General features: G+C 37.8%; 1 protein-coding gene across 1 annotated transcript in view; it reads left to right on the top strand.

The window, feature by feature from the left end:
• The window catches only part of Klhl7 (kelch-like family member 7), a 37,571-nt gene that overhangs the window by 18,940 nt on the left and 6,144 nt on the right, over positions 1 to 12,487 (top strand). Inside the window, exons 7-8 of the mRNA XM_013024482.1 lie at positions 5,189 to 5,429; positions 8,934 to 9,135. Coding sequence (XP_012879936.1) covers positions 5,189 to 5,429; positions 8,934 to 9,135 — 443 coding nt within the window. The remainder of the gene's footprint in view (positions 1 to 5,188; positions 5,430 to 8,933; positions 9,136 to 12,487) is intronic.

The raw sequence follows: 12,487 nt of genomic DNA, 5'->3' as shown, positions 1-12,487 counted from the left end.
ATATATTATTATTTATAAACTGCTTTGTTCAATGGCAACTCCTTTGTACTAATTACTTAAAGATAATTTTTGTTTTGGTTGGTTGTGGGGTTTGAACTCTGGGCCTGAGTGCTGTCCCTCAGCTCTTCAGCTCAAGGCAAGCACTCTACCACTTGAGCTACAGCGCCACTTCCAGTTTTCTGGTAGTTTATTGGAGATAAGAGTTTCTCGGACTTTCCTGCCCAGGCTGGCTTTGAACCGTGATCCTTAGATCTCAGCCTCCTGAGTAGCTAGGATTACAGGCGTGAGCCACCAGCGCCTGGCTGTAAAGATCATTTTTAAGTGGAAAAAAAAACTTTAGATCAACACATGAAAATAATTTTAAGGTATCTTACAGGAGAGTATCACAAGAACAAAATTTTATTAACAAGGATTCATTTTAGTAACAATAAAATAGGCCAGGTGCTAGTGGCTCATGCCTTATCCTAGCTACTCAGAGGGCTGAGATCTGAGGATCATGGTTCAAAGCAAGCCTGGGCAGGAAAGTCAATGAGACTCTTAGAAAACCAGAAGTGGTGCTGTGGCTCAAGAAGTAGAGCAGTAGCCTTGAGCTGAAGAGCTGAGGGTCAACACCCAGGCCTGGAGTTCAAGCCCCATGACTGACAAAAAAATAAAATAGGGAGAAATTTTTTTAAAAAGGGAGAAACTACATTTTCCACACATGAAGTGAAAATAAAGACAAAGTGACAGCTCTTGTCTGTGGTCTTTATGGTTTTAAACTAAGGAAATACACCTGAATGTTAAGACAATAATTTGGGGTAGGTACAATGGGTGCTGTTTACTATTCTAAGACATGGAAATGTGTTCTAGATCTACCCAAAATGGATAGTAGGTGAGATTTTCCCTCCTTACTCCTTAGTGGAAAAGTTTGGAGGTTTTTAACATTCCAAAGAAGGCAGAATTAGATACCCCTTTATGTCTTCATATGCTTATAACATCTGAAAGATATTTTGTTTTTCAGCTTACTTCTTGGTTTTAATTTCTAAGACTGACCCTTTTAGTTTAGTTTTTGTTGATCCTGGAGTATGAGCTCAGGCCCTGGTTGCTGTTCCTGAGCTCTTCAGCTCAAGGCTAGTGCTCTTCCACTTTGAGACAGCACCACTTCTGGTTTTCTGGTGGTCAGTTGAAGAGTCTTACAGACTTTCCTGCCCAGGCTGGCTTCAAACTGTAATCCTTAGCACTCAGCCTCTTGTGTACATAGGATTGTAGGTATAAGCCACCACTGCTGGGCTAGGTTGACTCTTTTTTTTTCCCCAAAAATCAAATACAGTGACAACAGGAGATACACCATAGGGGGAAGAACATACAAAAGAAACAAGAAATCACATAGTACATAAAAAATAATAACAAAAAACCTCTTGTGTCCATGTCTTGGAGTTCATTTTTGCTTAGCATCATCTTATATGATCATATGTACATAGCTATTGAGCTATTCTGCTCATCTGCTAAGATTATCTTAGATGTATACTAATCATTGCAAATAAGAGAAACTATGGGACCTATATTTCTTTTGCTCTGGTTTACTTCATTTAATATTTTTTTTTGGATCCAGTTGTGGGGCCTGGGTGCTGTCCCTCAGCTCTTCAGCTCAAGGCTAGCGCTCTACCACTTGAGCCACAGCGCCACTTCCAGCTTTTTTCTTTTTGCTTATGTGGTGCTGAGGAATCGAACCCAAGGCCTCATGCATGCAAGGCAAGCACTCTACCACTGAGCCACCTTCCCAGCCCCTCATTTAATATTTTTAATATTAATTTTATTTTCCTGTCTATCCAGCCTCAGTGATTGTTCCTATTATGTCCCAGAGCTACAATAAGACCTGTCTGCTCAGAAGTATTAAATCATATTCCATTGTGTTTGATATGAATTATGTTCTTTGTAAATTGGTAATGCAAGCATGCAAAATAATTACCCTTAGCTTATGACATAATGTATTCTATAATTAGCTGGTTGTAAAAACATCAGTTTAAACAAAGACTGCTTTAGCATGTATTAACAGGATCACAGCTGATTTGAAATTTGTAGTCTGGTACCCACAAAAGGATATGCATACATAATATAGCTCTGTCCTCAATTTGAGTGTATGAGATGTACATGGAAGCAGGAAGCAGTGAGTACAAAGTGGATGAGGGTCAGTGGGATGATCAATTGAATTAATCAATTCAATGTCTCACATGTGTACACAGTGCTGATATGAAAAGAGGACAGCTTCTGGGTTGAATTTGTCAACAAACCAGGAAGTCTTCCTGGGGGTTCATGGAAATTTTTTAAGAGACTTGCGGAGTTTGGATGAAAGAAAGAGAAAAGACTTGAGAATATCTTTCTGGCTTGAAAAGTGTAATCATACTTTTTCATAAAAGCTCCCAAAATGAGGGAAAAACTGGAAGATATCAAGAGAAAAAGTGACATTGTCCAAAAAGAAACGTACTCTTTACCTGGTTTATGTATGTGTAACCTCTCTATACATCACCTTTATAATAACACACTAAGTAAAAGCTACCAAAATATTATTTAACTGAATGGAATTCACCTTAGCTTTTGACTTTATGTATAAAAATTAGACATGGTAGAAGAACTGAAGGACCAGCTAGTGCTGATCATTTTTCTGAGATCAGTTTTTGGGCCTTTTTACTTTGGTTTTATTAAAGCAAAGTATCTGTATTATACAAAGAATATTTAAGGCTGGGAATGTGGCTTAGTAGTGGAGTACTTGCCCAGCATGCATCAAGCCCTGGGCTTGATTCCTCAGTACCACATAAACAGAAAAAGCCAGAAGTAGCACTGTGGCTCAAGTGGTAGAGTACTATACTTGAGCAAAAGAAGCTCAGGAATAGTGCCCAGATCCTGAGTTCAAGCCCCAAGACTGGCAAAAAAAAAAAAAGAGAGAATTATTTAAATATAGGTTTATGACTTTAGGCAAGTTCTAGCCTTCTGTTTCCTGGTCTAAAAACAAAAAGTTTAACTCTCCTCAGTATTTGTGTAAATATCTATTCTTTTTGTCCAATTGTTTTTCATATCTCTGGTCTTCTTCAGTTTCTCACTGTCATCCTTAGGTTCCATATGTAAGTGTATACAGACTTAACATCTTTTTTTTGGGGGGGGTCCAGCCATGGGGCCTGAACTCTGGGCCTGGGCACTGTCCCTCAGCTCTTCAGCTCAAGGCTAGCGCTCTACCACTTGAGCCACAGCACCATTTCCAGCCTTTTTCTTTTTGCTTATGTGGTGCTGAGGAATCGAACCCAGGGCCTCATGCATGCAAGGCATGCGCTCTACCACTGAGTCACCTTCCCAGCCCCAGACTTAGCATCTTTTTATTTCCCTTCACCTCTCTAGAGCTAGCCACATTATTTTTTATATTCTACACTTCTGAGCACAATGAACTTCATTGGTGAGAACATTTTCTTAAATGAGTATGTTCTCACATTCTGGAATTTGATGTGATTTAAACTGAAATATTCTCTACTGTTTAAAGATTAAGTTACAGTCCACAAGTCATATGTATACAACTTAATCCTAGCTGCTTGGGAGACTTGAGATGAGGACTGTGGTTTGAGGACAGCGTAGGAAAAAGTTAGAAAGACACCTGTCTCAACCAACAAGCTGTGCCTAATAGTATACATCTGTGGTCCCAGCTCTGTGGCAGGGGTTGTAAGAAACACAATACCCTATCCAAAATTCAACTAAAGCAAAAGAGGCTAGAGGCATGGTTCAAGAGGTAAAGTGCCTCCTCCTAAGTATAAGGTCCTAAATTCAAGCCCCAGTATTGAAAACAAAAACTACCTACATATCACAGGTTAGTAGAGACAAATATGTTGAAGATAACTTGACAGTATGCTAACATGAGAATTCTTCCTTAAGATTTATTTCTGCTCAGGTATTTTCAAGGATTATATTTAGGTGAAGTTTCACTTTGACACTGAGTTTTTATTTTATACTTGAATTTCTGATGAGTTAAAGTTTGGGTTTGGTTTTAGTTTGAGAGTAGGGAAAGAAAGAACATTTTATGACCTGATGAAATATATGTGATCCTCAGGAGTTCCCTTGGAGTTGGTTTCTCTAGTCATTAATAGCTGAGAAATAACTATTTATGTGTTATTTGTCACCACTTGAACCTAATTTTATCAAGCAGCCTGCTATAGCACATCCAGTTTCCTGCCCCAACAATGCAGAAGGTTTTTTTTTTAATCAAGCTATCCTGTTATTGTTGAAGTTAAGCCACAAGAGTAGTTTTTCCTGGTCTGGGTGGGTAGCTCAGTAATTCAGCACTTGTCTAGTACTCAGAAGGCCCTAGGTTCAGTCTGTAGTACTGATTAAACTCAGGATATGATATTATATAATAAATACTACATCATATTTTTCCTAATCACTGATTAAATCTCTTCCTAAACTGAGTTTGTAACTTAATTTTGGGTTTTTTGGTTTTTGTTTTATGTTGTTTTTTTTGTTTGTTTGTTTTTGTTTTTTCTGATGGTGGGGCTAAATCTCAGGGGCTAGGTACTGTCCCTGAGCTTCTCTTGCTCAAAGCCAGTGCTCTACCACTTTAGCCAGAGTTCTACTTGTAGCTTTTTTTTAGTAGTTTATTTGAGATAAGAGTTTCACCTTGATTCCTACCTACCTATCTACCAGATACCCATTTTTATATCCGAAAGTAAATCTGAAATTTAAAAAGACTTAAATTTTTCTTATATATAATCTTCACAAAGAAGACATATCCAAATATATTTAAATTTACTTCAAAGCTATGAAAGTTACAGAGTAACCATGTCCTTTCCTTTACCAGTTGCCTCAACTAGAATTCTGAAGAAATCACAGATTAAATCAGATTACAGTCTCAAACCAAATGTTTGTATATTCTAGTAAGACTTACGTTTTAGATAAATTTTTATTACTGTAAAGGTGGTCTATAGAGATGTTCCGGTACATAAGTCAGATAAAGGGTACATTTCTTTTTTAACCCCTTACCTGGAGTTCTCCCAGTTTTCCCCTCCTGTCCCAACCTACAAGTTGTATACTTCATTTTTGACATAGTGTCTAGTGAGGATCACTGCTGCATTTGTTCACCCTTTGTCCTATTTTTGGTACATTTTCTCTACCAATGCTGTCTTTTCTGGTTTCATTTTCCCTTTCTGAAAGTTGTTCCTTTCTGCTTCAGGATTATAGCTGGACGGACATTCGCTGCCCCTTTGAAAAGCGAAGAGATGCAGCATGTGTGTTTTGGGACAATGTAGTGTACATTTTGGGTGGCTCTCAGCTTTTCCCCATTAAACGAATGGACTGCTATAATGTTGTGAAGGACAGCTGGTATTCCAAACTGGGCCCTCCAACACCTCGAGATAGTCTTGCTGCCTGTGCTGCAGAAGGCAAGATTTATACATCTGGAGGCTCAGAAGTAGGTAAGGCTTGTTAATATTTTTGTTCAAAGGAAATGCTTTAAAGCCAGCTGGCTTGACTTTCACATCTAAATAAAAATTGATTGTTCTTATCCAGATAAGTCCATATCTAACATATTAGAGCCCATTTCGTTGAAGATATACCTTAATCCTTTAAATTATTAATTTACAAGACTGTTGCTTCATATGTTGTTAATTGCCCACTTTTATTATGGGACTATAACAATTGGCACTATCTGAATTGTAGTTGGGAAGAGTTTTGGGTGTTTTTGGTTTTTTGGTTTTTTTTGTTAGATAGTATTATTTGCTAGGTTAGACTTATAGACCCTTTAAAAACCCCTATATACTCAAGCTTTTAAAATCTGTTTTCTTTATGTTTCTTTGTATCAGAAGAAAGATATAACTGTTGGTTTTGTGTTCTCAATATGTATATGTTGAATGTTTCAATATGTATCCCAGGTTGGTCCTAAACTCCTGATCCTCCTGCCTCAGCCTTCCTTGTGCAGGCAGTATGCCCAGCTTAGTAATACCTTTTTATTTGCTTTCTTTAACATTTCTAATCTAATGATTTATGTGGTCATTTATGCTTATGGGTCAGGTCAGGTTCTCATTTGTAAGTATTCAATAGTCTTTTGCTAAATAAATGTTTTTTTCAATGAATATTCTAGGTGTAGACTAGACACATAGTAGCTTTAATATACTCTCATCTTTTCAAGTTATTCCATTAATTACATAATGTGTTATTAAGAAGAACTAGGAATATCAGGTAAACCCTTAGTTATGGAATTTAAATATGTTAATTTTTTAATACGTGTGTGTGCTGGTACTGGGTCCCGAATTCAGAGCCTTGTAGTCTTGTCACTTAGCTTTTTCTCTCAAGCTGATGCTCTGCCTCTTAATCCACACCTCTTCTTCCTTTAACTTTCTTTTTTAGTGGTACTAGCTTTTTGAGCTCAGGGCCTTGCACTTGCTGAGGAGGCATTCTACTACTTAAACCATGTGCCTAACACTTTACTTTTGTTATTTTTCAAGCACTCTCTACATCCAGGCAAGTCCTGGCAGATATCTTCCTATTTACATGTGTTACTGCATCCATTTATTTGTTGTTGTTATTGTTTAACTGAGTCTCTCAAACTTTTTGCCAGGCTAGCCTTAAGTCAAGATCCTGCTGATGGCAGATTACAGGCCATGGCTCACGCCTGTAATCCTAGATACTAAGGAGGCTGAGATCTGAGGATCACGGTTCAAAGCCAGCCTGGGCAGGAAAGTCCATGAGACTCTTAGCTCCAGTTAACCACCAGAAAACCAGAAGTGGGCTATGGCTCAAGTGGTAGAGCACTTAAGCTGAAGAGCTCAGGGACAGTGCCTAGGCCCAGAGTTCAAACCCCATAATCAACAAACAAAAAAAGATCCTGCTGAGCTATTATCTCAAGTGGCTTTTTTTTTTTCACCAGTCCTGGGGCTTGAACTCAGGGCCTGGCCTCTGTCCCTGAGGCTCTCTGTACTCAAAGCTAGCACTCTACCACTTGAGCCACAGTGCCACTTCAGCTTTTTCTGAGTATTTTATTGGAGATAAGAATCTCATGGACTTTCTTGCCCAGGCTAGCTTCAGACTATGATCCTCAGATCTCAGCCTCCTGAGTAGCTAGGATTTCAGTGTGAGCCACAATGTCTTGGTCTGTGATTTCCCCCTTCCCCTCCCATTGGAGGCTTGAATTCAGGTCTGGGTACATTGTTCCTTAGCTTTTTCACTGGAATCCTACCACTTTAGCTGCAGCTCCACTTCTGAGTTTTTGAATGGTCAATAGAGATAAAAAGTCTCATGGACTTTCCTGCCCTGGCTGAGGGCTGACTTGGAGTTCTTCAGCCTCTTGAATAACTAGGAATAGCCATGAGCCACCAGTGCCTGATTTGCTCTGTGATTTTTATATTAACCAAGAACATTATTTACTTTTAATCAGATGTGTTTTAAGTTTTTACCTTCTACTACATGTCAAATGAATACAGGAAAAATGATGATTTTTTTAAAATTTAATCTAAATTTAACTTGAGGTGATCTTTATATTATTAAGTTTTTACTTAAGTAGGAGGACTTCTCTATGGTTGTTTTGTATTGGTTTTTGTTTTGTTTTGTTTTTTACTTCTTGCTCAGCTTGCTTGTTGGGCTGGCATTCTACCACTTGCACTATGCCTTTAGCCTGGCTTTTTGCTAATTATTTTTGGAAATAGAAACGTAAAGATATTCTTGCCCAGGTTATCCTCAAACTGTGATCCTCCTGAATAGTTAGGATTATAGGCAAGAGACACTGACACTGGCTAACAGCAGATCTTTAATATTTTCCATATACAATATGTTTTCCCCTAGTATCCACCAGCTTGAATCTACAAAATCAAAAAGATTTGTTTCATTATGGTCATTGCTGATTTGTCTTCTCTGAACCTTTTCATATACATTGGTTGCAGTGAAGAGCTCTAGATGTCTTAGTGCTGTATTTAACAGAGATAAAAAGTAGTTTGGCAAAATACTAATTTCCTTTTTATTAGGAAAGGGGAAAAAGTGATTTTTAATAGTATGATTGCTAAGATTTTCTATTGAGCTACTACAGTGTGAAAAAGTTGCAAAACATAAATGTATAGTCAATATGCATCAGAAATGTAGAGACTCCCTAGGGACTTCCACTAAAGGAGGGACTGGTATCCTTCGGGGCTTACCAACCCAGTCACTAAGAATGCAATCGCAAAATCACAATTACGATTTTGGTGAAATAGCTTTTAGACTAGTAAGGGGCTGGGAATGTGAGTTAGTGGTAGAATGCTTGCCTAGCATGCATGAAACCCTGGGTTCAATTCCTCAGTGCCATATAAACAGAAAAAGCTGGAAGTGGCACTGTGGCTCAAATGGTAGAGTGCTAGCCTTGAGCAAAAGAAGCTCAGGGACAGTGCTTAGTGGCTCACGTTCAAGTCCCAGGACTGGCAAAAATAATATATTAAATAAGCCTCAGAATACTATCAGTAATTTTCATGTTTTAGCTATGGTTTTCCAATCTATATAATATATATTTGAAATTTAAATAATTCTCAGCATGTTATAACTGGACTCCAAAACATACATAATATTTCTTATTTTACTTTTGAAATCAGACCAATATATCTTCCTAAAAGTTTACTACCAAGGAACTTTCCAACAGATGTTTTCTTGAATGTTTTCCAAGGACTATACAGAGTTATTAGCTTCTTAAAGTGTCACTACATTTTCATTGACTGAACATAAAAATGACTCCTAAATTTTTCCCTCCCATAACTTATGATGTAGCTCTGCTTATTGACTCCTAACCCACATACACAGTAAGTCAAGTTTCTATGGAACCCTCTTCTTTCTGTTACTTTTGTTTCCTTTGTTGGTTGGTTGTTTAGGTTTTTGAGAAAGGATCTTAATGTGCAGCCCGAGATAGCCTTAAACTTTCAATCCTCCTACCTCAGACTCCTAAGTGGTCTCATTCTTTACAGGAAATTCAGCTTTGTATTTATTTGAGTGCTATGACACAAGAACCGAAAGCTGGCACACCAAGCCTAGCATGCTGACGCAGCGCTGCAGCCATGGCATGGTAGAAGCCAATGGCCTCATCTACGTTTGTGGTGGAAGTTTAGGGAATAATGTTTCTGGGAGAGTGCTTAGTTCCTGTGAAGTGTATGATCCTGCCACAGAAACGTATGTATCAATTTAAAGTTCTAAGTTCACAGTTACTGTATTCTATGAGTTCAGTTGCATAAAGTATAAAATGGTAGAAGGGACCCATTTCAAGCATTTAGTTCTCATATTAAAAATGTACATTCACTTGAACAACCTGGACTCTTCCTTTGCACCTTCAGACATGCCCTGACTTTTTGGGAACTCCTCTCTTTCTAGTTCTGCTTATGCAATAAATATCTGGACAACATACCCGATTGATACATCAAATTTATAAAACATTTTTGTTTGGGAGATCAGGAAATAAAAGGGGAGTGAGCAGGAAATTAATAATCAGAAGTAAACTTTCCTTAAGTAGAAATATAATATATTGGTTTATGATATTAATATATCATGTTCTTGTTGGATACAATATTTAGGATTTTCCTAAAATATCATTAGATTCATATTAAAATTCTTAAATCATATGAGAAAACATTTATTTATTTAGGAAGTAGTAGGGGTTAATATCAGGGTCTAATAATTGGTAGGCAAGTACTTTACCACTTAACATGTCCCAGTTCCTTTTTGTTTTAGTTTATCTTTCAGATAGGATCTTGTGTTTTTGCCAAGCTGGCCTTGGACTTATCCTCTTACCTCTGCCTCCTGAGTAAGTAGCTGAAAATTACTGCTTTATAAAAGGCAAAATACTCAGTTGAGCAGAGCGCTGGTGGCTCAGGCCTATTTTCCTAGCAATTGAGGAGGTTAAGATCTGAGGATAGAAGTTTGAAGCCATCCCAGGCAAGAAAGTCCATGAATCTCTTATCTCCATTTAATCACCAAAAAGCTGGAAGTAGAGGTGTTACTCAATTGGTAGAGTATTAGCTTATTACTTGAAATCTGACCAGTTTCTCTTCCTAAAAGTTAAGCATCAGTGGTTCAAGCCTGTAATCCTGGCTACTCAGGAGATCTGAGGATTACAGTTCCAAGCCAGCCCAGGCTGGCTTGAGACTCTTAACACAATAAACTCAAAAAAGCCAGAAGTAGTTCTGTGGCTCCAGAGATACAGCACTCACCTTGAGCAAAAGAAGCTCGGGGCAGTGCCAAGGCCCTGAGCTCAAGCCCCAGGATTGGCTTTTTTTTTAAAAAAAAGTTAAACTACCAATGAATCTTTTCAACAGATCTTTTTTTGAATCTTTTCCAAGAACTATACAAAGTTATTAGCTTCTTAAATTTAAAATGGTTTCCAAGAACTATACAGTTATTAGTGTTTTAAAGAAATAGTTTAACCTTATAGTTATGGAGCCCATTTAATGTAACCAAATTTGTTAATCGGTGAATATGGGGTATTGGTGAATGCAGTGACATTAAAGATAATTCAGAAATAAAATAAGTAGTATCTCAATTCTACGCCCCCATCAGAAAGAATGACATTGCCCTATTTGTTAGGAAATGGAAAGATTTGGAAAAATTATATTAAGTAAAGTAAGCCAGGCCCAAAGAAACATAGGTCCCATGGTTTCCCTTATTTGCAATAACTAGTATATGTCTGAGACAAGCAGAAACAGTCAGATAAGTTGATGTTAGGTGAAATGAACCCCAAGATAAGGACTCAAATGCTTTTTCTTTCTTGCTATTGTTTCTGACATATTTATAAGATGATTTCTTTGTTGCTTGGTATGTTCCTCCCCCACAGTATAACCCCTGTTTTCACTGTATTTGATGTTGGTATAATTTGTGGAGGGGAAGGAAAAAAACAAATTGTTTAAATAGGGATACAGGTGGACCCATTGCAACAATGAGATGTACAAGTCGTTATGTCGAAAAACGAACTTTACAACTTTGGCGTGCAGGGGAGGAGGGAAGGGGAGAGATGGGAAGGGATGGGAAGGGGAAACAAAGGAGGAGGCAACAATGCTTGATAAGAAATGTACTCATTACCTTGCTCATGTAATTGTAACCCCTCTGTACGGTATTTTCACAATTAAAAAAAAGATATATTCCCCTACTTTGAAAAAAAAAGAATTTTTTTTGGTGCTGTGACTTGAACTCAGAGCCTAGACACTCTCCTGAGGTTTTTTTTGTTTTGTTTTGGTTTTTGGTTTTTGTTTTTGTTTTTTTTTGCTAAATGCTAGTGTTCCACCACTTGAACCATTAGCCTACTTCCAGCTTTGTGTTGGTTAATTTAGGAGTCTCATAGAATTTTCTGCCTGGGCTGGCTTCAAACCACAATCCTCAGATCTTAGCTTTTAGTAGCTAGGGTTAAAAACATGAGCTACTGGTAAAGCCAGAGGTGGCTCAGTGGCTCAAGTCGTAGAATGCTAGCCTTGAGCTGAAGAGCTCAGTGACAGCACCCAGGCCCAGAAGTTAAGCTCCATGACTGAAAAAAAAAAAAAAAAAATGAGCTACTTGCGCTCAGCCCCATCTATTTTTAAAGGATTTAAGGAAGCATAATAAAAGTATAATTTAATTTATTGGTTTTGGTGGATTTTTTTGTTTTGTGTTCAGTGAATTACCAAGGAAGAGAAGCAAGTTAACATTCCTTGCTATTTATCTTTTGCTAAAGTGTTGAGACTAGAAATCTCTTGATATATTGCTTCCCAGTGTTTTCAGAGTATGCCTAGAAGTTGCCAGAGCATGCTGTGGATACCTCTGTCCTTATCCTGTGTTTTAGTTAAGATATATATTTCTATATATAGATATAGATATATCTGTATATAGATATAGATATACACCCTCATCTTGTCCCAAACCATGGGGGCACAGCAGCTGAACTCCCTCCATTTGGAACCTCTACCTCACCTCCTTCCTATAAGCCCTATGCTCAAAACATGTTACAGCATACTACTTGGAAAGCTATAATCTTACTCATACTGATGACTAACCGTTTCCTCATTTCTAAAAAAACAAATTTAAAAGTGTAGTCAGTAACCAGTAACCTAGGCTTCTAAATTTTAAGATACTAATTCAGGTAGTATCAGTTTCTATCATATTTTCATGTATCCTAGCAGGGGGGGAAATGTGTGAAAGGTTTCTATATCCTCTACCTGATCCAGGATAGGGAAACAAGAAGTTATTTTTCCTGGCCGGGAAGGTGGCCTAAGTGGTAGAGTCCTTGCCTAGCATGCATGAGGCCCTGGGTTTGCTCAGTACGACATAAACATAAATTTTAAAGAAAAGACTTTAAAGTTGAGCTTATTTTTTAAAGTTTTTCATTTGATGCTGTTTTCTTTTCTTTTCATCTTGTTTGTTCGTTTGTCTTTGGGAAGGTGGGGGACAAAAGGCAAACAAATGCAGCAGTGGTACTCACTAGATACTATGTTGAAAATGAACTGTACAACTTGTAGGTGGAAGTAGGAGGAAAAAACTGGGAAAGAGAGCAAGAGAAAGAGTG

This window comes from Dipodomys ordii, unplaced genomic scaffold (genome assembly GCF_000151885.1).
Source record: "Dipodomys ordii isolate 6190 unplaced genomic scaffold, Dord_2.0 Scaffold76, whole genome shotgun sequence".
Classification (NCBI taxonomy): Eukaryota; Metazoa; Chordata; class Mammalia; order Rodentia; family Heteromyidae; genus Dipodomys; species Dipodomys ordii.
This window is presented reverse-complemented; position numbering and strand designations above follow the sequence as displayed.